We start from the raw sequence: 26,052 nt of genomic DNA, 5'->3' as shown, positions 1-26,052 counted from the left end.
TTGCAAGGCATATCGTCAACACTGTTGCTTCTCGCTCCTTTGACTTTTTTCACCGGCTCCACATAGATCCCTGATCCTTGACACCTCAACCTCCTTCACCCTAACAGGGCACTCAAGGAAGTCTGAAGTATGAACCCCACCACATCTACAAAAAAAAAAATCTGATTCTTCAATACCATACTTCTCCTGCCTGCAAACATTTGACACTTGACCATATCCTTTACAATTCCCATACTGATGGTTTGGACACAAACGCTCTCACCGCATACCTCACATATCCAAGCTTCACATTTTCAAGTATCGTCTCCTCAAACAACAATAAAATCGATAGGCTTTTCTCCTTCCTTCAACTACCAATACAGTGGTTGCACTGTCCTTCTCTCAGCACATATCAAAGCTGCTTGCTAAAGTTAGAGGAAACCAAGTCTAGATTTATCGTAATCACTCCTCTTTCACCCCAGCTGCCAAACTAACCCGGATTCTGATGACCATCCTACCCATGCTAGATTACAGAGACATCATTTATAGATAGATGATAGATGATACAGGTAAGGGTGTTCTCTAGAGGCTAGAAGACGAACATCACCATTCGGCCATCAGATTTGCCACCAATGCTCCTTATAGGACACATCACTGCATTCTATACTCCTCTGTAAACTGGTCATCTCTGTATACCCGTCGCGAGACCCACTGGTTGATGCTTATTTATAAAATCCTCTTAGACCTCAGTCCCCCCTATCTGAGATACCTACTGCAGCCCTCATCCTCTACATACAACACCCTTTCTGCCAGTCACATTCTGTTAAAGGTCCCAAAAAGCACACACATCCCTGGGTCACTTCTCTTTTCAGTTCGCTGCAGCTAGCGACAGGAACAAGTTGCAAAAACCACTCAAACTGGACAGTTTTATCTCCATCTCTTCATTCATAGACTCAATCATATACACTCTTACTGACAGTTGTGGCTACTTTGTATGGTGTATTGCTGTCTCTACCTTCTTGACCTTTGTGCTGTTGTCTGTGCCCAATAATGTTTGGACCATGTTTTTTACTGCTACCATGTTGTGTTGCTACCATGTTGTTGTCATGTTGTGTTGCTACCATGCTGTGTTATGTGTTGCTGCCTTATGTTGTCGTCTTAGGTCTCTTTTTATGTAGTGTGTCTCGTGTGTTTTGTCCTATATTTATATTGTATATATATATATTTTTTTATCACAGGCCCGTAGGAGGCCTTTTGGTAGGTCGTCATTGTAAATAAGAATTTGTTCTAAACTGACTTGCCTAGTTAAATAAAGGTTCAATTAAAAAATACAGGTCAGGCGACATGCACTGACCATTCATGGAATTCTCTGACTAAGGTACTCGTCATCTACACTAACGGTCACTAGTTTTAGAACACCCACTCATTCATGGGTTTTTCCATTTTCTACATTGTAAGATAATAGTGAACACATCAAAACTATGAAAACACATATGGAATCATGTAGTAATTATTTATTTTTAATTGTTAAACAAATCAAAATATATTTTATATTTGAGATTCTTCAAATAGCCACCCTTCAAATAGCCACAGCTTTGCACAATCGTGGCATTCCCTCAACCAGCTTCGCCTGGAATGCTTTTCCAACAGTCTTGAAGGAGCTCCCACATATGCTCAGCACTTGTTGGCTGCTTTTCCTTCACTCTGAGGTTTAACTCATCACAAACCATCTCAATTTGGTTGGGGGATTGTGGAGGCCAGGTCATCTGATGCAGCACTCCATCACAAATTATTGTTAAAAACAGACCTTACACAGCCTGGAGGTGTGTTGGGTCATTGTCCTGTTGAAAAACAAATTATAGTCCCACTACGCCCAAACGAGATGGGATGGCGTATCGCTGCAGAATTCTGTGGTAGACATGCTGGTTAAGTGTGCCTTGAATTCCAAAGAAATCACAGACAGTGTCACCAGCAAAGCACCCCCACACCATCACACCTCCTCTATGCTTTATGGTGGGAAACACACCCGCACTGCGTCTCACAAAGACACAGCTGTGAACCAAAAATCTCAAATTTTGACTCCAGACCAAAACGGCAAATTTCTACCGGTCTAATGTCCATTACTTGTGTTTCTTGGCCCAAGCAAGTCTCTTTTTCCTATTGGTGTCCTTTAGTAGTGGTTTCTTTGTAGCAATTTGACCATGAAGGCCTGATTTAAGCATTCTCCTCTGAACAGTTGATTTTGAGATGTGTCTGTTACTTGAACTCTGTGAAGCATTTATTTGGGCTGCAATTTCTGAGGCTGGTAACTAATGAACTGATCCTCTGCAGCAGCGGTAACTTTGGGTCTTCCATTCCCGTGGCGGTCCTCATGAGAGCCGGTTTTATCATAGAGCTACAACTCCTTTGGCAGGCACCCTGCTCCGAAGAGCAATACATGTTACTTCTGATGTGGGCAAATTTGCCAGATCCAGTCCACACTTCTTCTGTTCTTCAATGACACAATTAACCAAAACAAGGCCGCTTCTAGCCACCTTGATTGAACCCACCTTTCCCACTGCTTTCTTCAGTGCTCGATAATACAAATGGATTTCGCAACTGAACCTCCTTGTCCAAAAAACAGTTTCATAAGAAATGCATTATTGGACCGGTCCTTGTCTTCTACTACAACTTTTGCTCGTTTAGTTCCATTCTTTGATTTCACTCATTTCCATTCATTATCACACTTCGCCACAGTCGCCATTTTCCAGTGTCCTCATCTGCATGTTTTCACCCCTCCCTGATACTTGACTGGTCAATTAAGGTAATTGATTGGTTAGAAACTCACTGCACCTGGTTATCTATGTCTTGAATTGGACATGAATTGAAAGGCAATAATAAAAACCAGCAGATAAATGGCCCTCCAGGAATTGAGTTTAACAGCCCTGGCTTTGGGGAACAGGGCCTGGGCCTTTGCTATTGTGTGTGAGAGATATGGGTGGTGTGAGAGGTCAGGCGACTGACCGGAATGCGTAGAGCTCCCATGAAGCTGATGGCCGAGGGCTCTGATTCGCTCTTCACCACCACCACCTGCTGTACTGGGACAGAAACACTACTGTTGTCCTGAGGGAGCAGCAGCTCTGTGTCCCAGTTCTGAGAGAGATGGAGGGGAAAACATGGGTTAATAACACAGATCCACAAACAGACACTAACATAAACACAGACAAACTCCGATAAAAAACAGGCACACCTCATATTTGTCTCCCTGTTTGTATGAATGGTACAGTTGCTTGTGTCCATTTGTCCCATTCCAGTTCTTTGTCAGCTTTTGCTGCATGAGAAAAAAAATGTACAATACAGTTTACCACAATGTTACGGAGTCTATAGTTTAACATCACTATTATACACAGTGTTCCACCAGCTTCTAGTGAAGAAAACTAATGCAGTTCACAGTAGCGTGGGAGACTGATACCTGTCAATCAAGAAGAACCATAAATAAAGCTTATACAAGGAATCTGCCCACATGGTAAAAGTTAATCATGTTTCATCCCTTTTGATTTGTGTGTCCGTCTCCAGGGAGGCATTTTTACCAGAGCCAGCCCACACTCAGAGACACTCAGGTACTCTACGTCTACGCAAGGAGCTAAAGTGGGCGACAGTTGTCTAGGAAATGGTCGGGCGCGATGTGCGACAGATGTGATGCTATCCAGGTAAATTCTGATGACGTGTGATCCACACAATGATCTCATTCTTGGACACACATTTTCAAACTAGCATTTCAACTAAGCATTGAACCAAGAGGGGCTTTTTCCTGTCTATATCTGTGAATTTATACCTCTGAAATGTCCTAAATATTATGTCTATACTAAGTAGAGATGCTTTTGAGAACAAGCGAGACATCCTAAGTACTCACATTGTTGCTGCAGGGAGCAGGGTTCTGTACAGCATGGATGCTTCTAAGATCATTTGGATCTACAGACAAAACACAGAGTTTAAATGTTTTAATATCAGCATGCAAAAATCTGACCGTCGCATAAATCATGCATCGAAGCTAAACAAAGGCAAATGGAACAAGTCTTTCACTCGTCCAACCAATCACGTAGTAGTACTCACTTTCAATGAGGAAGAGGAAGCAGATGATTCCCATGGCAGCAATGATGAGGCCGGGAACGATGAAGGACAAGCCCCAGTTGGAGGAGACCCAGTAGCCTGCGATCAGAGAGCCCAAGATGTTGCCCACCGAGGTGTGGGAGTTCCATATGCCCATGATCAGACCCCTCCTATTGGAGACACCAGTTAAAGTATTCTAACTTCAAATGTATATTCTATAACTATTTTCCATTCAATGCATCTCCTATAATGTCAGTGTATCTGAACTATGGAGGAATCGTTTCATTTTAACAGATCTTGTGGCTTACCTTCCCTTTCCAAACCAGTTCCCGATGCATGTGACAACACTGGGCCAGCCAGTCGTCTGAACCAAGCCATTAGCCACCTGAGGCAGAGGAGAAACAGAGTTAGAAAAACATTCAGAATATAGAACTGTTGTCCTCTGAATTCTCAACTAGTCTTCCTATGAAATGTCAGACCAAGAATTTTCTATGGCTTTTCTATGACTGATATTGTACATGTGTAGGTAGTTACAGTAGGTCCACTTTGTGACTTACCTGGACAAATATATAGAAGCCAAGGCTGTGGATGCTGTAAATGTAGCCCAGGCCAAACAGACAGGTGAAGAGGCCGCTCATCAGCATGCCAAACGTCAGGTACAGACGGATGGGCAGGCGCTCACCGATGATGCCACTGCAGGACGCACAATGACATTTTAACAATGCATAAGAAAAGTTCATGCAGGCTGACAAAAATGGCTAGCATATTCAGCATAAAAATAGGCTGGCATATTGAGAATTTTTCATCCACCCCTTATATAAAACGAAACATCAATTTTGAATGAAAAAAAAAAACATTAAAATATCAACACTATTCGGAATGACATCCAGCACACCACAAGCTTGGCTAGAAGCCATTTGACCTTGCTGGGACACAGAGTTAGTTATGCAACACGGTCCTTGAAAAGCACACTGTGTTCATGTTGTAACACTGTGGAAACACAGAGAGACAGAATGAGGACCCTTTCATGGCTAAAAGAGAGGGAGGGAAAAAGTGAGAGGTGAGTGAAAGACAAAAAGAGAGAAAAAAAAGAGAACGCAAGGAGCGAGATATGACAACTACAATAAAAACAACCAACAAAAATGGGTCACAACTCCTGCAGCTCTGTCGCACACTGGGTCTGTACGTAGTCAATGGTAGGCGTCGAGGGGACTATTACTATTAGGTACAACTACAGCTCATCCCTTGGAAGTAGTACTGTAGATTACTTTATCGCCGACCTCAACCCAGAGTCTCGCGGTGTTCACAGTCAGCCCACTGTCACTCCTACCAGATCACAGCAAAATCAGTCTACTCTACTTGAACAGAGCAACACTGAAATCACGAGACAAAGCCAAAACAAACCGCACACTATTAAGAAATGCTATAGATGGAAAGTAGTGTAGAAACTTACCAAAAAACAACAGGAAACAACAAATCGCTTTTAGACAACTTTCTGGATAAAACATTTCACTGCAATAGTGAATGCGTAAAACTGGCAATAGAAAGCCAAAACAGTATATTTGACCTTCCAGCTTCACCATCAAATCTAAAAATGACAATGGTTTGATGAAGAATGCAAAAACCTAAGAAAGAAATTGAAAAACATATCCAACCAAAAACAGACCCAGAAAACATGACACCTCATGTTTTCACAAAACAAGTGTGCGGTTAAAATTTAAAAAACAAACAGATTTCTTTCCTCAGTGCTGTGTGGTGAAGCAGGGATGCAGCTTGAACCCCACCCTCTTCAACATACATACAGTTGAAGTCGGAAGTTTACATACACCTTAACCAAATACATTTAAACTTTTTTTTACAATTCCTGAAATTTAATCATAGTAAAGATTCACTGTCTAAGGTCAGTTAGGATCACCACAATATTTAAGAAAGTGAAATGTCAGAATAATATCTGAGAGAATGATTTATTTCAGATTTCCTTCTTTCATCACATTCCCAGTGGGTCAGAAGTTTACATACATGCAATTAGTATTTGGTAGCATTGCCTTTAAATTGTTTAACTTGGGTCAAATGTTTTGGTTAGCCTTCCACAAGATTACCACAAAAAGTTGGGTGATGGCCACTCTAATACCTTGACTTTGTTGTCCTTAAGCCATTTTGCCACAACTTCGGAAGTATGCTTGGGGGTCACTGTCGATTTGGAAGACCCATTTGCGAACAAGCTTTAACTTCCTGACTGATGTCTTGAGATGTTGCTTCAATATAGCCACATCATTTTCCTTCCTCATGTTGCCATCTATTTTGTGAAGTGCACCAGTCCCTCCTGCAGCAAAGCACCCCCACAACATGATGCTGCCACCCCCGTGCTTCACAGTTGGGATGGTGTTGTTCAGCTTGCAATCCTCCCCCTTTTTCCTCCAAACATAACGATGGTCATTATGACCAAACAGTTCTATTTTTTTTCATCGGACCAGAGGACATTTCTCCCAAAAGTACGATCTTTGTCCCCATGTGCAGTTGCAAACAGTAGTCTGGTTTCTTTATGGCGGTTTTGGAGCAGGGGCTTCTTCCTTGCTGAGTGGCCTTTCAGGTTATGTCGATATATAACTCGTTCTACAGTGGATATAGGATACTTTTGTACCAGTTTCCTCCAGCATCTTCACAAGGTCCTTTGCTGTGTACTGGAATTGATTTGCACTTAGCGCACCAAAGTAAGTTCATCTTTAGGAGACAGAACTCGTCTCCCTTCCTGAAGCGGTATGCGTGGTCCCATGGCGTTTATACTTGCGTACTTGTGGAGGTCTACCATTTTTTTTTGCCTGATTTCTTTTGATTTTCCCATGATGTCAAGCAAAGAGGCATTGAGTTTGAAGGTAGGCCTTGAAATACATCCACAGGTACACCTCCAATTGACTCAAATTATGTCAATTAGCCTATCAGAAGCTCCTAAAGCCATGACATTATCTTCTGGAATTTTCCAAGCTGTTTAAAGGCACAGTCAATTTAGTGTATGTAAACTTCTGACCCACTGGAATTGTGATACAGTGAATTATAATTGAAATAATCTGTCTGTAATCAATTGTTGGAAAAATTACTTGTGTCATGCACAAAGTAGATGCCCTAACCGACTTGCCAAAACTATAGTTTGTTAACAAGAAATTTGTGGAGTGGTTGAAAAACGAGTTAATGACTCCAACCTAAGTGTATGTAAACTTCCGACTTCAACTGTACATACATTACATTGCATACATACATACATACATACATAGGCGAGGGCACTAGAACAGTCTGCAGCACCAGGCCTCACCCTACTAGAATCTGAAGTCAAATGTCTACTGTTTACTGATGATCTGTTGCTTCTGTCACCAACAAGGAGGGTCTACAGCAGCACCTACACTACCGTTCAAAAGATTGGGGTCAAAATAAACATTTTTGTTCATTAAAATAACATCAAATTGATCAGAAATACAGTGTAGACATTGTTAATATTATAGCCTTCATTTCTCAGAACAAGAATAGACTGACGAGTTTCAGAAGACAGTTCTTTGTTTCTGGCCATTTTGAGCCTGTAATCAAACCCAAATGCTGATGCTCCAGATACTCAACTAGTCTAAAGTAGGCCAGTTTTATTGCTTCTTTAAGCAGGACTACAGTTTTCAGCCGTGCTAAAATAATTGCAAAAGGGTTTTCTGATGATCAATTAGCCTTTTCAAATAATAAACTTGGATGAGATAACACAACGTGCCATTGGAAAACTGGAGTGATGGTTGCTGATAATGGACCTCTGTACGCCTACGTAGATATTACATTTTTTTTAAATCAGCCTTTTCCTGCAACAATAGTCATTTACAACATTAATGTCTACACTGTATTTCTGATCAATTTGATGTTATTTTAAATGGACAAAAAAAACATGCTTTTCATTCAAAAACAAGAACATTTCTAATTGACCCAAAATTTTGAATGGAAGCGTAGATCTTCTGCACAGATTCTGTCAGACCTGGGCCCAGACAGTAAAAAAGTACAATTAAAAAAAATAGACAAATAATTGTGTTGCAAAAAAAGTCCCGTCACCAGGACCACAAATACAAATTCCATCTAGATACCATTTCCCTAGAGCACAAACTATACCTACCTATGTGATTGATTTGAGAGACAAGGTAAGAGGGGCCTTCTACGCCATCAAAAGGAACATAAAATTCAATATCCCAATTGGGATCTGGCTAAAAATGATTGATATCAGTTAAAATGATTGAATCAGGGTCTGCTCACCAACCAAGGATTCACAAAATGGGACAAACACTCTGCTAGACTCTGCTAGCACTGTGGAGGTCACGAAATTGCATCAGCTGGTGATTCTCAAGCAAATAACTGTTGGTCTCATGGTAATTGACCGTTAATTAACATACAGTGCCTTGCGAAAGTATTCGGCCCCCTTGAACTTTGCGACCTTTTGCCACATTTCAGGCTTCAAACATAAAGATATAAAACTGTATTTTTTTGTGAAGAATCAACAACAAGTGGGACACAATCATGAAGTGGAACGACATTTATTGGATATTTAAACGTTTTTAACAAATCAAAAACTGAAAAATTGGGCATGCAAAATTATTCAGCCCCCTTAAGTTAATACTTTGTAGCGCCACCTTTTGCTGCGATTACAGCTGTAAGTCGCTTGGGGTATGTCTCTATCAGTTTTGCACATCGAGAGACTGAAATCTTTTCCCATTCCTCCTTGCAAAACAACTCGAGCTCAGTGAGGTTGGATGGAGAGCATTTGTGAACAGCAGTTTTCAGTTCTTCCCACAGATTCTCGATTGGATTCAGGTCTGGACTTTGACTTGGCCATTCTAACACCTGGATATGTTTATTTTTGAACCATTCCATTGTAGATTTTGCTTTATGTTTTGGATCATTGTCTTGTTGGAAGACAAATCTCTGTCCCAGTCTCAGGTCTTTTGCAGACTCCATCAGGTTTTCTTCCAGAATGGTCCTGTATTTGGCTCCATCCATCTTCCCATCAATTTTAACCATCTTCCCTGTCCCTGCTGAAGAAAAGCAGGCCCAAACCATGATGCTGCCACCACCATGTTTGACAGTGGGGATGGTGTATTCAGGGTGATGAGCTGTGTTGATTTTACGCCAAACATAACGTTTTACATTGTTGCCAAAAAGTTCAATTTTGGTTTCATCTGACCAGAGCACCTTCTTCCACAAGTTTGTTGTGTCTCCCGGGTGGCTTGTGGCAAACTTTAAACAACACTTTTTATGGATATCTTTAAGAAATGGCTTTCTTCTTGCCACTCTTCCATAAAGGCCAGATTTGTGCAATATACGACTGATTGTTGTCCTATGGACAGAGTCTCCCACCTCAGCTGTAGATCTCTGCAGTTCATCCAGAGTGATCATGGGCCTCTTGGCTGCATCTCTGATCAGTCTTCTCCTTGTATGAGCTGAACGTTTAGAGGGACGGGCAGGTCTTGGTAGATTTGCAGTGGTCTGATACTCCTTCCATTTCAATATTATCGCTTGCACAGTGCTCCTTGGGATGTTTAAAGCTTGGGAAATCTTTTTGTATCCAAATCCGGCTTTAAACTTCTTCACAACAGTATCTCGGACCTGCCTGGTGTGTTCCTTGTTCTTCATGATGCCCTCTGCGCTTTTGACGGACCTCTGAGACTATCACAGTGCAGGTGCATTTATACGGAGACTTGATTACACACAGGTGGATTGTATTTATCATCATTAGTCATTTAGGTCAACATTGGATCATTCAGAGATCCTCACTGAACTTCTGGAGAGAGTTTGCTGCACTGAAAGTAAAGGGGCTGAATAATTTTGCACGCCCAATTTTTCAGTTTTTGATTTGTTAAAAAAGTTTGAAATATCCAATAAATGTCGTTCCACTTCATGATTGTGTCCTACTTGTTGTTGATTCTTCACAAAAAAAATACAGTTTTATATCTTTATGTTTGAAGCCTAAAATGTGGCAAAATGTTGCAAAGTTCAAGGGGGCCGAATACTTTCGCAAGGCACTGTAAACACATTTAGCATCTCCTGGCTTCCGCACATGGCCTACAAGCCACTGATACAGACCTGTAGAACATCTACATTTTTAAAAGTCTAATAACTCCATGTAATATAGCCTACACCGTCACAATAAATCCATTATTCATTTTAGACAGGTCTAAAGAAACATGATAGGAAAATGTAGTCCATTTCAGAAGAACAGAGTAGCATACTCTGAGTGGTCCTTATGTTAGGTCCTAAACTGGCTATGTTAAATGGCTGTGACCTACACCAGTTCATTTAGCAGACAAGAGTTGCTTAGAATTCCTTGGAATTATTTTATATTATAGTACGAAGAATACTACTGAACAAAGCTAAATAAAATAGATAGGATATTTTCTCCAAACGACGTGAGTGAGTGCGCACATGCGGCTAACAAAGAAATAGATACTTCTATTTGCTTAATTTGAGAGTTATTCGTGTAACTTTATTGTTCTACAAACATTGTTTAGATTTTTAATAAATTGTAAGGCTGCACGATGCAACTCTAATGATTTTTTAAAAGTTGCTTGAAAAGGCATGAGCTCCGCTTTGTTTTTTTGCACAGACTGTACACACACACACTTCCTCAGTCGTCTCTCATTCACAATCTGACAAGCACTTGATAATGCCTTGAATTTCCCGGCTGCATCCCCTTTGTGTGGCCGTAATGCACCCGGGAAAAAAAGCCATGCCTTTTGCGGCGTGGCCGTTGTGTCCTTGGCCCGGAGTGCTGGGTTGTGCCCTTCTCCCAGAGTGCTCAAAAGCACCCCTCACTCACATGGCTTTCCATCACGTGATTGGGTCTTTTTTTAGGTTACAAGTGAAAACAGACACATCGGGGACGCAACTGCGCGCGTACTTATCCAATTCTGAGGTGCATATTGAAGATATCGGAAGAACTGTCCACATTTACTTTGTCAGCCATCAAGAAGAATAGGCCTAACAAACAGCAAAAGCACTAGCCTGTCAATCTACTATCCCCCATAGTACCAAAGTTGATCAATTCTATGTGAGAAACAAATATTCCAAACATAGTCCGGGACAGCTGCGGGATGTGATAGATCCCAAATTAATACAACCACGAGAGTAAAAAAAAAGAAATTACGCAATGTGGCTGACGCAACAGAGCAGAACGTTTAGCTTTAAATGTTGCTAAACTATTAGGCTGTTTCTTCACACTGTAAGTGCAGCAAAGTGCACATGGCAGAAGGCTAAAAGCACAAGTGCTCCATTAGCAGGAAAACACCATTCTCAAAAGTGACCACAAATGTGATTATTCATGTAATGCTTTTATTATAAAAGGTGCATTTTTATGGTGAACAATTATCTTCCCCAAACTTAAAACTCAAACGCTGCTTATGTATGCCAGTTAGGCTCTACACCCCTTGTAAAGCGAATGAATGTTCTTCATTTTAAGAAGTTATTTTGGCCACGTTAGTTGTGATTACAAACCTTATCAAAAAAAATGTAGGCCTATGGGCCAGGCTACATAAGGTGTGAGACCATGATTCGAATAAAAGCCGCAACAACAAAAAAGGCATTGTCTTACGCTGGGCATCATTCCCGAGTGATATGCTAATATTGTCACCCATCAGACTATTCTTGATTTAATCTGGTCTTTACATATACTATATATGTGTGAAATATGTTTTGATTTAGATTGGACCATTATCATGCACCCGTCTCAGAACTGTGACAGGAGAAAAAAATAAACACATGTCATCTAGGTACCAAAAGGAGGACACTTTTCCTGTGGTTCATTTTCATGCCAGCCAGGTAGGCTATACTCCTGTTGTAAAATAAGCAATGTGCTTAATATTAGGAAAGTTGAGAAATAAATTATAGTAGGCCTAGCCTATAGAAAGCTGAAGGATCCTCTTTTTAAGAGGCCATCACTCTTGTTTTCTCACACCATTTCATAGCCTATAGAAAAACGTTGCACAACATGAGCTCATGAACTCTCATGAAGTGTTTGATTGGATTTTCGAATACATTTGCATTGATGTCAGAGTGATGAGAGGGACAATAGAGTGCGGAGTACCAGGCAGTTAGCAAGTTGGTAGGTTACTAATGACCATCAGCAGCATCAGAGCTTGGAGAAGCCTAATCACTGTGACTAAACGGTCATGTGGAATTTGACTGCCTTCAAGACTCGTGACCACCTGCGGTAATACGGTCACCGCAACAGCCCTAGACTCTGCAGTGTGACTGACTGACTGAAGGATGAGAGATGGGGGAAGCGCTTTATCCGATAACTAGAGCCCAGAGGTATTCCTGATCAGCTAATGTGGACAGCCTAGTTTTAGCCTTACCTGAGGAACATGCCCACAGCATAGGCACAGAGGAAGGAGTAGTCCATGGCTCCCAGCAGCTGCTTATAGTTGCTTTTATCTAGATATGGAGGTAGTTTTACATGAGAATGACATCAATTCAACCAAGGACCACTCATCTGAATACAGGCTCCTGGGTTTGGTTATGGGGATCGACAACAATGTGTGAATGAATAGTAACAAATGTGTGATTAGTGATAAGTGTAGGGATAGAGGATGCATAACATTTAGTAGAGCAAGTGCGAGAAAGAGGGATTGAGAGACTGAAAGAGGGGGGGGGGGGGGGGGGGGGACAAGGGTTGAGTGGGGTCTCACCAAAGGGTTTCCAGCTGCACTCTGCAGCTGTGTGGAGGTTTGGCAGCTGGCTACTACTGGCTGTGGAGAGCTCATTGAGAGCTGAGCAGTTCTTATGCAGCTCACTCTGTGGAACAAATAATCATATTGAGCAAACATTCACGTGTGTGTGCACGCACTGAAAAAAAAAAGCACAAACTACAGTAAACCCAACATATATAGCTGGTCAAACATTAATCTAAAATATATTTAATACTAAATGTCAAGGTGCTTCGAGCCATGCTATGGTTCCAAGGTAAACAATGGTGGATAACATTGGTTACATAAATATTTGATCCCTGGCTCTGCTTTGGGAGGGATACTGTCATTCTGATATACTGTCACAGACAGGGGCGCAACTTTGGGGGTGGGGGGGGGACAATTTATTTTGTATCCAGTCGGATAAACACTCCAAACAGCCTACCCGACAGCTCGGAAGCGTCCCATGGTTCGAAAGCACACCGTTGCCTCGTTTTGTATCATATTCCAATGATAAAACTGGGGGGGACGAAAATGCAATTTCAGAATGTTGCGCCCCAGATATAGTAGCAGGATGAATCACATTGAGGCTGATCAGGTTACAATAACACCTGTGCTGATAACATGTATATTTAATGTGTGGATAGGAGTGTATATTTAGTAAATCTCTTATTATGTGCTATGCCAGTATAGTCCAGTAAATTCCTTATAGGGACATCAGATATATAAATATATATACATACATACATACATACATACATACATACATACATACATACACACACACGTTACCTTGACGATGCTGATGGGTTTTCTGGACAGGTGGAAGCTGGTGTACAGCAGGAAGGTGAGGCTAAATGTGAAGGCTCGGTACCTGGAGGGAGACAACACAACACAAGGGGGCAGCAGTGAGAAGGGCTGGATCTGGAGGAGGTTGTCAGTGGGTAGCATTCATCCCTGACCACTGAGAGCGGTCAGGGATGAATCATTCCCACAATGGTCAGTGTGAGGTTTGGGTTTAGGGTAATCTGATCCTAGATATGTCCTTAGATAAACTCAGCAAAAAAAGAAACATTCGCTCACCGTCAACTGCGTTTATTAACAGCAAACTTAAACATGTGTAAATATTTGTATGAACATAACAAGATTCAACAACTGAGACATAAATTGAACAAGTTCCACAGACATGTGACTAAAATAAATGGAATAATGTGTCCCTGAACAAGGTGGGGGGGGGGGGTCAATATCAAAAGTAACAGTCGGTATCTGGTGAGGTTACCCACCTCCCCCACCAAGACACCTGCAAGTTCCCAGACATTTCTGGGGGGGGGGGAATGGTCTTAGCCCTCACCCTCTGATCCAACATGTCCCAGACATGCTCTATGGGATTGAGATCCGGGCTCGTCGCAGGCCATGGCAGAACACTGACATTCCTGTCTTGCAGGAAAACATGCACAGAACAAGCAGTATGGTATTGTAATGCTGGAGGGTCATGTCAGGATGAGCCTGCAGGAAGGGTACCATATGAAGGAGGAGGATGTCTTCCCTGTAACGCACAGCATTGAGATTGCCTGCAATCAACAAACTCAGTCCGATGATGCTGTGACACACCGCCCCAAACCATGATGGACCCTCCACCTCCAAATCGATCCCGCTCCAGAGTACAGGCCTTGGTGTAACACTCATTCCTTTGACGATAAACGTGAATTCGACCATCACCCCTGGTGAGACAAAACTGTGACTCGTCAGTGAAGAGCACTCTTTGCCAGTCCTGTCTGGTCCAGCAACGGTGGGTTTGTGCCCATAGGCAACGTTGTTGCCGGTGATGTCTGGCGAGGACCTGCCTTACAACAGACCTACAAGCCATCAGTCCAGCCTCTCTCAGTGTATTGCGGACAGTCTGAGCACTGATGGAGGGATTGTGCGTTCCTGGTGTAACTTGGGCACTTGTTGCCATCCTGTACCTGTCCCGCAGGTGTGATGTTCGGCTGTACCGATCCTGTGCAGGTGTTGCTACATGTGGTCTGCCACTGCGAGAACAATCAGCTGTCCATCCTGTCTCCCTGTAGCGCTGTCTTAAGCATCTCACAGTATGGATATTGCAATTTATTGCTCTGGCCACATCTGCAGTCCTCATGCCTCCTTGCAGCATGCCTAAGGCATGTTCACCCAGATGAGCAGGGACCCTGGGCATCTTTCCTTTGGTGTTTTTCAGAGTCAGTAGAAAGGCCTCTTTAGTGTCGTAAGTCTTCAGAACTGTGACCTTAATTGCCTACCGTCTGTAAGCTGCTAGTGTCTTAATGACCTTTCCACAGGTGCATGTTCATTAATTGTTTATGGTTCATTGAACAAGCATGGGAAACAGTGTTAAAACCCTTTACAAATAATTATCTTTGAAAGACAGGGTCCTGAAAAAGGGACGTTTCTTTTTTTGCTGAGTTTATGTTAACTTATATTCTGAGAGGGTGGAAGACAACTGGACATTGGACCTCTTGGCTGGACTGACTGGCTGGCTTCGTTTATAGTGGCGTAAATGAGCTGAATGGAGATCAAACATTTCACCTGGGAGGGTGTCACCAAGACACAAGCAAAGTCATTTGCAAATCTTTGCAATATACAGTTGAAGTCCGAAGTTTACATACACTTAGTCATTAAAACTTGTTTTAAACCACTCCACAAATTTCTTGTTAACAAACTATAGTTTTGGCAAGTTGGTTAGGACATCTACTTTGTGCATGACACAAGTAATTTTTCCAACAATTGTTTACAGATTATTTCACTGTATCACAATTCCAGTGGGTCAGAATTTGACATACACTAAGTTGACTGTGCCTTTAAAAAGCTTGGAAAATTCCAGAAAATGTCATGGCTTTAGAGGCTTCTGACAGGCTAATTGACATCATTTGAGTCAATTGGAGCTGTACCTGTGGATGTATTTCAAGGCCTACCTTCAAACTCAGTGCCTCCTTGCTTGACATCATGGGAAAATCAAAATAAATCAGCCAAGACCTCAGAAAAAAAATGGTAGACCTCCACAAGTCTGGTTCATACTTGGGAGCAATTTCCAAACGCCTGGAGGTACCACGTTCATCTGTACATCCAATAGTACGCAAGTATAAACACCATGGGACCACGCAGCCGTCATACCGCTCAGGAAGGAGACGCGTTCTGTCTCCTAGAGATGAACGTACTTTGGTGCGAGAAGTGCAAATCAATCCCAGAACAACAGCAAAGGACCTTGTTTCCTCCAGCATTTTAACAGGTACAAAACTATCTATATTCACATTAAAAGTCCTATAGCGACATAACCTGAAAGGCCACTCAGCAAGGAGGAAGCCCCTGCTCCAAAACCGCCATAAAAAAGTCAGACTACGGTTTGCAGCTGTACATGGGGACAAAGATCGTACTTTTTGGAGAAATGTCCTCTGGTCTGATGAAACAAAAATTGAACTGTTTGGCCATAATGACCATCGTTATGTTTGGAGGAAAAAGGGGGAGGATTGCAAGCCAAAAAACATTATCCCAACCGTGAAGCATGGGGGTGGCAGCATCATGTTGTGGAGGTGCTTTGCTGCAGGAGGGACTGGTGCACTTCACAAAATAGATGGCTTCATGAGAAAGGAAAATGATGTGGATATATTGAAGCAACATCAAGACATCAGTCAGGAAGTTAAAGCTTGGTCGCAAATGGGTCTTCCAAATGGACAATGACCCCAAGCATACTTCCAAAGTTGTGGCAAAATGGCTTAAGGACAACAAAGTCAAGGTATCAGAGTGGCCATCACAAAGCCCCGACCTCAATCCTATAGAAAATTTGTGGGCAGAATTGAAAAAGCGTGTGCGAACAAGGAGGCCTACAAACCTGACTCAGTTACACCAGCTCTGTCAGGAGGAATGGGCCAAAATTAACCCAACTTATTGTGGGAAGATAATGGAAGGCTACCCAAAACATTTGACCCAAGTTGAACAATTTAAAAGGCAATGCTACCAAATACTAATTGAGTGTATGCAAACTTCTGACCCACTGGGATTGTGATGAAAGAAATAAAAGCTGAAAGAAATCACTCTACTATTATTCTGACATTTCACATTCATAAAATAAATGAGTGATCCTAACTGACCTAAGACAGGGAATTTTTATTAGGATTAAATGTCAGGAATTGTGAAAAACTGAGTTTAAATGTATTTGGCTAAGGTGTATGTAAACTTCTGACTTCAACTGTAATTCAATGTTAAAGTACACAGTGAGAACTGGTAAGTATAACAAAGGCCAGGATGTGCCGTTCCTTTAACTCTCCCACTCACTCAGTCATTTCCTTGTGGACTTGTGCAATTGGCAAACAAATTGAGTTTAACATATCCGGACACGTCTAACCCCTGACCTAGTCAAACGCAGCCACCTCGACGTGGGTCTGCCCCTGACCTAGTCAAACGCAGCCACCTCGACGTGGGTCTGCCCCTGACCTAGCCAAACACAGCCACCTCGACGTGGGTCTGCCCCTGACCTAGTCAAACGCAGCCACCTCGACGTGGGTCTGCCCCTGACCTAGCCAAACGCAGCCACCTCGACGTGGGTCTGCCCCTGACCTAGCCAAACGCAGCCACCTCGACGTGGGTCTGCCCCTGACCTAGCCAAACGCAGCCACCTCGACGTGAGTCTGCCCCTGACCTAGCCAAACGCAGCCACCTCGACGTGAGTCTGCCCCTGACCTAGCCAAACGCAGCCACCTCGACGTCGGTCTTCTCCTGACTTAGCCAAACACAGCCACCATGACGTGGGTCTGCCCCTGGACGACCCTGACCTAGCCAAACGCAGGCACCTCGACGTGGGTCTGCCCCTGCACGAGCCAAACACAGCCACTTATGGCAGTCTGGATGTCTTAACACCACCATAAACCATTCCTGTAGACCAATTGCTAAGGAGTGGAAAGTAGCCAGAGGGAAGAATCACTGATTGCCTTTACACATTCACAACAGCTGGGCAGCATGTGTGCGTGTTTGTATCTCTCTCTCCATGTGTCGAGTGGGGAGGGGGTTGTGTTCATAAGACATGACAGGAAGGGGACAGTTAGGACACTGGCTGTGTGTCTTCCTTGTTGCCAGTCATTTAGTGAAAAACATGTCAGTGGCTCCGTGACACCACAGAACACCACCACTGTCCCAACTCAAATAAAACTTTATTTGCCACATGCGCCGAATACAACAAGTGTAGACTTTACCATGAAATGCTTACTTACAAGCCCTTAACCAACAGTGCAGTTCAAGAAGAAGAAACGATTTACCAGTAGGCTAAAATAAATAGCCATAATAAAAAGTAACACAATAAGAACAATACCAAGTCAGTGTGCAGGGGTACAGGCTTGTTGAGGTAATCTGTACATGTAGGTGGGGGCGAAGTAACTATGCAGAGGTAACAAACAAACAGCGAGTAGCAGCTGGGGGAAGACAAACAGGTTACCCTCAAGAATTTCTCTGTGCTTAGCGCCAGCCATCATTCCTTTAATTCTGACCAGTTTCCCAGTCCCTGGCGATGAAAAACATCCCCACAGCATGATGCTGCCACCAACATGCGTCACTGTGGGGATGGTGTTCACGGGGTGATGAGAGGTGTTGGGTTTGAAACCAGACATAGAGTTTTCCTTGATGGCCAAAAAGTTCAATTTTAGTCTCATCTGACCAGAATATCTTCTTCCATATGTTTGCGGAGTCTCCCACATGCCTATTTTTTTCTTTAAGAAATTGCTTTTTTCTGGCCACTCTTCCATAAAGCCCAGCTCTGTGGAGTGTATGGCATAAAGTGGTCCTATGGACAGATACTCCAATCTCCGCTGTGGAGCTTTGCAGCTCTTAAAGGGTTATCGTTGGGCTCTTTGTTGCCTCTCTGATTAATGCCCTCCTTGCCTGGTCCGTGAGTTTTGGTGGGCGGTTTGTTGTGGTGCCATATTCTTAAAAAAATGTAATAATGGATTTAATGGTGCTCCGTGGGATGTTCAAAGTTCAGGATATTTTTTAAAAACCCAACCCTGATCTGTACTTCTCCACAACTTTGTCCCTGACCTGTTTGGAGAGCTCCTTGGTCTTCGTGGTGTCACTTGCTTGGTGGTGCCCCTTGCTTAGTGGTGTTGCAGACTCTGAGGCCTTTCAGAACGGGTGTATATATATGCACTGAGATCATGTGACAGGTCATGTGACACTTAGATTGCACACAGGTGGACTAACTAATTATGTGACTTCTGAAAGTAATTGGTTGCACCAGACCTTTTCCTTGCAAAGGGGGTGAATACATACGCACGCACCACTTTTACGATTTTAATTTGAGAACTTATTTAAACAAGTAATTCTTTCCATTTCCCTTCACCAATTTGGACTATTTTGTGTACGTTCATTACATGAAATCCAAACAAAAATCCATTTAAAGTACAGGTTGTAATGCAACAAAATAGGAAAAATGCCAAGGGGGATGAATACTTTTGCAAGGCACTGCACTTACAGTCACTGTGGGGATGACGTCATCGATGCACTTATTGATGAAGCCGATGACTGAGGCGGTGTATTCCTCAATGCCATTGGATGAAACCCGGAACATATTCCAGTCTGTGCTAGCAAAACTGTCCTGTAGTGTAGCTTCCGCGGCATCTGACCACTTCTGTATTGAGCGAGTCACTGGTACTTCATGCTTTAGTTTTTGCTTGTAAGCAGGAGGACAGTGATCAGATTTGCCAAATGGAGGGCAGGGGAGAGCTTTGTATGCATCTGTGTGTTTTTTATTGATTTATTTCACCTTTATTTAACCAGGTAGGCCAGTTGAGAACGAGTTCTAATTTACAACTGTGACCTGTCCAAGATAAAGCAAAGCAGTGCGACAAAAGTGTGTGGAGTAAAGGTGGTCTTGGATTTTTTTTCTTCCCTGGTTGCACATGTGACATGCTGGTAAAAATTTGGTAAAACTGATTTAAGTTTGCCTGCATTAAAGTCCCCGGCCACTAGGAGCGCCGCTTCTGATGAGCATTTTCTTCTTTACTTATGGCCTTATAGAGTTGTTTGAGAGCGGTCTTAGTGCCAGCTTCGCTTTGTGGTGGTAAATAGACGGCTACGAATAATACAGATGAGAACTCTCTTGGTAGATAGTGTGGTCGACAGCTTATCATAAGGTACTCTACCTCAGGCGAGCAATATCTCGAGACTTCTTTAATATTAGACATCGCACACAAGCTGTTATTGACAAAAAGACACACACCCCCACTCCTCATCTTACTAGAGGTAGCGTCTCTGTTCTGCCGTTGCATGGAAAATCCCGCCAGCTCTATATTGTCTGTTTCTTTGTTCAGCCACGTCTCGATGAAACATAAGATGTTAGTTTTTAATGTCCCGTTGGTAGGATAATCTTAATAGTAGGTCATCAATTTTAATTTTCTAACGATTGCACGTTAGCAAGAAGAATGGAAGGCATTGGGAGTTTACTCGCTCGCCTCCGGCTTCTCAGAAGGATACCCGATCTGCATCCCCTTTTCGTGCAAGAGGCCTGGATCTGGGACTGTTTCAGTGAAAGCAGGATATTCTTCTCGTTGGACTCGTTAAAGGAAAAAGTTTATTCCAGTCCACGGTGAGTAATTGCTTTTATGATGTCCAGAAGTTATTTTCAGTCATAAGAGACAGTAGCACCAACATTATGTACACAATAAGTTAAAAACCAAGTTCCACAAAACGCAAAAAAAAATCCCCAAAAATTGCACAATTGGTTGGGAGAATGTAAAACGTCAGTCATGTTCTCTGGTGCCAACTCTCTGATAGGACCAGACATACGGGGTGGCAGGTAGCCTAGTGGTTAGAGCATTGGGCCAGTAACTAAAAGGTTGCTGGATCGAATCTCCGAGCTGACAAGGTCTGTCGTTCTGCCCCTGAACAAGGCAGTTAACCTGTTCCCTGGTAGGCCGTTATTGTAAATAAGAATTTGTTCTTAACTGACTTGCCTAGTTAAATAAAAGGTTAAATAAAAAATATGATATAGGAGACAGTGCAGAGGGAGACTGGACTGGCTACAGCCAGTCACTCACACTGTATAACAAGTCAGTCTGAACGCAATTAAATGTGATAAAGCTATAAGAAATACTTCAAAGTCAGGTTCAGAACAGGGTTCTTGATAATAAATAAGATCAGGAGTTTTTCCTGAGCAGGAACAACTCCTGGCCCTAATAATGACTGGGATACATGATCATTAAGCTGCCTGTAAGTATACAGGGCTATACAGTAGAGTAGATGGTACGTTTGCCCTTACTCTACATGAGGTATGGGAACTTAGAGGACAGTTCTGTTATTTGCACAGTGTTCTCTTTCTCTGTGTCCCGGCCAATTCACTCTCTTGCAGAAAACACGTAATTAGGACTAAATAGAAACAGCTACAAGCACAGATACACTCATATGTACACTCCTGCACAGGCACGCACGTGAACATTATGGCTTGAGCCCTGAGGTCTCTTCATCATAAGTCATCAACAATTTACAACTAAGTTCACGTGTAAGCCAGTTCACGTGTAAGCAAGACCTGTACTGACAAACCAACAGAAAGTATTGATCTGACAGACAGACATACAAAACTCACCACTGGTCTCTGTTGAAGGAGGCCAAAAAGCGGATGCCAGGTGGCACTGGGGCCATGATGATTGGGTGATAACGGGCACTGCGGGGTCAGGGGTCAACAGATAGGTAGATCTCACAGCAATGATGACCAAAAGACAGAACTGCAGCTCACCTCTGGCCAGAAGAACCCTGTGAGCTCAACACTAGGCCTGGGAGACATGGCCAAGAACCTTCTGGAATAACCCCTCAGAAGTGTTCTCCTAAAAGGCACAACAACAAAAGAACGTTTCAAACATAGCAGGGCCTCTGAAATTGGCATCTCTCTCCATTCCATAATGTAAGTTCTATAACTTCAACTTTGTCGATGTACAGTTAAGGGGTCTGAATACTTTCCTGACTTATTTCACATTTTGTTACGTTAGTCTTATCCTAAAATTGATTAAATAAAGGAAATTACTCAGCAATCCCCACAATGACAAAGTGAAATCAGGTTTAGGCAAATTGATTAAAATATATATATATATATATATATATATATATACATACACACACACCTTATTTACATTAGTATTCAGACCCTTTGCTGGGAATTTTGCTTAAATTCATCAAATACACAAGGCAATTCTCAGTCTTGTGGCATATTTTGGTTAAACTCTCCCCAATTCAATGGAATTGCAACCCTCTGTATGCACAGTGCACTCTTCCATCACATGCACAGCTGATTCTCAGGATCTTGCACACTAATGAGATGCTATTGAGCCCACACTACTACAACTGTCTGAGCTGAGGACTACATGCTTTCTGGTACATTTTGATTACAATACTGGGTGGGGTGAATATTTTATATGACATGCATGATTTTTTGTTTACTAGTAAACAGTAGCCTACAGCAAAGTGTGTTTAAATCACTTCTAACTTAATTTCTGCTAGTTTGTTTTTGCTACCGTGTGAGTTTTAGCTTGCTTGAGCCTGCTAACTGAGGGAGTGTTAATTCACCTGTTTCCATACACATTTTATTTTAAAACATTTATCTTAGATTAAACAACTCCTTTTCTAACTGCTTAACTATTTATCTGTACATGGAATTGTATTTGTTGTTTTTTTACTCCTTTTTTCCCTAATCTTTACAGGAAAATGCCACGGGCACTATCTGATGTGTGGCGACATTTCACTGCAGTTAATGTAGAAGGAAAAGCTGTGTACATTTGCAAATACTGTGCCAAATCATATGTGAAGAACACAACAAAGATGCAGAATCATCTGGCCAAGTGCATAAAGTTCCCTCAGCGCTCACAACAAGCAACCTCTGACAAAAGTTCCTCTACTTCTAGTCGAGGTGAAAATGATGAATCAGAGACCTTATCGATAGCAACAACTCATGGTCCTCCTGGAATCAGAAGTGTTTTTGACTCAATGGAGGAATGTAGTCAGAGAAATGCTGATGAATGTCTTGCTTGAGCTGTGTATGCAACTGGTTCATCTCTGATGTTCACAGGCAATGTATATTGGAAGTTTTTCTGAATGTTCTTTGCCCAGCATACACCCCTCCAACCAAACATGCTTCATCTACTAATTTGCTGGATGCAGAGTTCAAGTGAAGGTTAAGCAAATCATAGAGAAAGCAGACTGTATTGCAATCATCTCTGATGGGTGGTCAAAAGTTTGTGGACAAGGAATAATGAACTACATCATCTCCACCCCTCAACCAGTATTCTACAAGAGCACTGACACAAGGGACAACAGACACTCCGGTCTCTACATTGCAGATGAGCTGAAGGCAGTCATCAATGACCTAGGACCACAAAAGTTATTTGCACTGGTGCTGCGAACATGAAGGCTGCTTGGTCTAAAGTGAAGGAGTCCTACCCTCACATCACACCCATTGGCTGTGATGCTCATGCATTGAATCTGCTCCTCAAGAACACCATGGTACTGAAAACAATGGACACACTCTACAAGAGAGCCAAGGAAATGGTTAGTTATGTGAAGGGTCATCAAATTATAGCAGCAATCTACCTCACCAAGCAAAGTGAGAAGAATAAGAGCACCACATTGAAGCTGCAAAAGCAAGGGCTTTGGGATGGAGATGCGATATGTTGGCACGACTGCCATATTGCATCAGCCATCTGGTGGAAGGGACTTTGTGGATCTGAGGCTCTTTCCCCTGTTGCCTCCATCATCCTCCAAATCCCACCAACATCAACCGCCTCAGAGTGCAACTGGTCCTTGTTTGGGAACACACACACAAAAGCACACAACAGGCTGACCAATACAAGGGTTGAAAAAATGGTGGCTGTCCAGGCAAATTTGAGTCTTTTTGACCCTGACAACAAGCCATCAAGGTTGGGAAGTGACAGTGAAGATAAGGCCTCAGAGTCTGATGTTCAAGAGGTGGGCATTGAGGAGGTCCAGGGAGAAGACATGGAAGGCTGAGAGGAAGACAACCAAAGCTTTAGTTTCTAGACTATCAATTTAAATTTGAAAACATACAATGGATCATTTGGGATCATTCAATATTCCCTTTCTTTTGTTGTTCAGTGAAATCATCCCATGTGAAGAGTCAACTAATTTAATTAAAAGTTTAATTCGTAACTAAATTGTTTTTTATTTTTATTTTGGAAGGATTTAAACATTTGCAATTATGTCTACTTATGATAAGGTAAAAGGTTTATGTTTCTGTCTCCATATGATATGGTAAATATATCCAATGCAAAAAACATCTACATTTAAATGGTATTAATACAGTGGCGTGCCGTGTATCTGGTATTCCGGTTAAATGCCCAAGGAAAGTTTCCACCTCTGAATATTCCCCAAAATGTGCAACCCTACTTGAGGCTGTCACTGCTGCCAAAGGTGCTTCAACAAAGTACTAAGTAAAGGGTCTGAATACTTATGCAAATGTGATATTACAAATACAAAACTGAACTACAGTTGCAAAAATGTCTAAAAAAACTGTTTTTGTTTTGTCATTATGGGGTATTGTGTGTAGATTGGTGAGAAAAATAATATTTCATACATTTTATAATAAGGCTGTAACATAGCAAAATGTGGAATAAGGGGTCTGAATACTTTCCAAATGCACTGCACATGTCCAAGGAAGGCATTGTAGGCTACAGTAAACTTTCCACCAAGCAACTCATCTCAGCAGGGATCAGATATATTCCTGGCATTCAAACAACTTCTGTTTCGTACTCTGGGGATCAGATGTGTAGCAGAGGACAGCAGAAGTATCATTGCTTTTATTACCAGACATGAATAACCTACTATGCTGGAATCTTGGTCTGAAAGCATGACGTCGCCAAGCACTGAACCACCAACTGTGTATCTAGCGACAGCTTGGCTTGCTTGTAGCTACACCTACTGTACAATTTAACTCCATCATGGGTCTCTGCCACGACATTAGTCATTTACACTACTGATATGGGCACCGTCATTTTAGTACTTAAAGTGAAAGTTGAATGGATTAATTCTACATAGGCTACTAAGTAACACGCTAAAACTTTTGCTCCACCACAACCATTCACTACAGCAGCCTGCAGTAGAGCTAATTGCAAAACCTCATACTTGGAATCTTGGACTGCACATCAACTGGACCAGGCTTTATATTTAGATGTGTGGCAGTTGCAGAGCCTCTAAATGATTTACTGAAGTTAATTAGGCAACTGAACTTCAGTAGTCAATACTGGTGTAACCTGTTATTTTAAAATAAATATATTTTTCCTAATTTAGGGACTTATTATCTAGCATCCCAATTGAGATCGGTTGTATACAGAGCCAAATACTAATTATCTTGGGTTGTTGTAAAAAATATATATATATATATATAATCAAAATAGGACGTCCTTGTGTGACAGCCATCAAAGAGAGAAGCATACTGCAGGACATTTGCTAGTAAGCCACCGTCCATACTATGTTTTCAATGATTATGATCATCAACTACTTTGTAACCAATCGTTTCTCCAATTTCCTTACATATGTTTATATGTACACTAATAACTCGATATTAAACTGAGTATGGCAGTAGGCATTATGCAATAGTCATGTAAACACCTTATTCTGCTCATCTTAAATCGTCATAAGGTCAAAATCGATTAAAACACCTAGTTTTCTGGGCAATCTTTCGAAATGTAAACACTTTTAATCCGACTTCGAGCCATTTATTTAATCTGCCCATGTCCTACCACCAGCCGAGCGAGCCTCCCTCCCTCGCGAAATGAGTCAGGAAAAAAATGTGTGCGTCTTAAAGTAGTTTTCACATACAAAATGTATGTCCTTACTTAGAATAAACTATCCTTCCCAAAACTAACATGGTCTGCATTGATCAGTGCCATCAGGTAGCTTGATTTCAGATGAGCCCATGTAAAATATGACTATTAGGTTAATCGTTATTCTTGCAAAACATGTACATTTGTGAATCTAACTATTCTATTAATTCGACTAACGTTATACACAATAATCGCATTATTGTGTGCACGTAACCGTGCTCTCCAATTCACTTTCTGCTCATCCTCGTGCGTTCGACGCTTGACAGAAAAGGAGGTCTATCTGTGGAAAATCGCCGCGCCCATCAATTCACAGACACCGAGAGACATTATCAAACTTGCCGTGGTTGAAATACAGGGGGGAACCAAAAGACACGTCTTGTTTCTCGTCCAAAAAGGCGGCAGGTTGTCAACTACAACTTCCTTCTTCTTTCAGACCAAGGTGTAACTGT

General features: G+C 42.1%; 1 protein-coding gene across 1 annotated transcript in view; it reads right to left on the bottom strand.

Moving 5' to 3' along the window:
* The window catches only part of LOC139380492 (glucose-6-phosphate exchanger SLC37A1-like), a 37,825-nt gene extending 11,773 nt beyond the window's left edge, over positions 1-26,052 (bottom strand). The window contains exons 1-11 of the mRNA XM_071123191.1: positions 25,943-26,052; positions 21,361-21,598; positions 13,554-13,635; positions 12,765-12,870; positions 12,432-12,510; positions 4,626-4,761; positions 4,377-4,453; positions 4,072-4,238; positions 3,872-3,930; positions 3,209-3,289; positions 2,983-3,111 (exon numbers count right to left, since the gene is read on the bottom strand). Coding sequence (XP_070979292.1) covers positions 2,983-3,111; positions 3,209-3,289; positions 3,872-3,930; positions 4,072-4,238; positions 4,377-4,453; positions 4,626-4,761; positions 12,432-12,510; positions 12,765-12,870; positions 13,554-13,635; positions 21,361-21,416 — 972 coding nt within the window. The 5' untranslated portion in view covers positions 21,417-21,598; positions 25,943-26,052. The remainder of the gene's footprint in view (positions 1-2,982; positions 3,112-3,208; positions 3,290-3,871; positions 3,931-4,071; positions 4,239-4,376; positions 4,454-4,625; positions 4,762-12,431; positions 12,511-12,764; positions 12,871-13,553; positions 13,636-21,360; positions 21,599-25,942) is intronic.

This window comes from Oncorhynchus clarkii, chromosome 22, assembly GCF_045791955.1.
Source record: "Oncorhynchus clarkii lewisi isolate Uvic-CL-2024 chromosome 22, UVic_Ocla_1.0, whole genome shotgun sequence".
Lineage (NCBI taxonomy): Eukaryota > Metazoa > Chordata > Actinopteri > Salmoniformes > Salmonidae > Oncorhynchus > Oncorhynchus clarkii.
The sequence above is the reverse complement of the archived record's forward strand: the minus strand, read 5'-3'. Positions and strand labels throughout refer to the sequence as shown.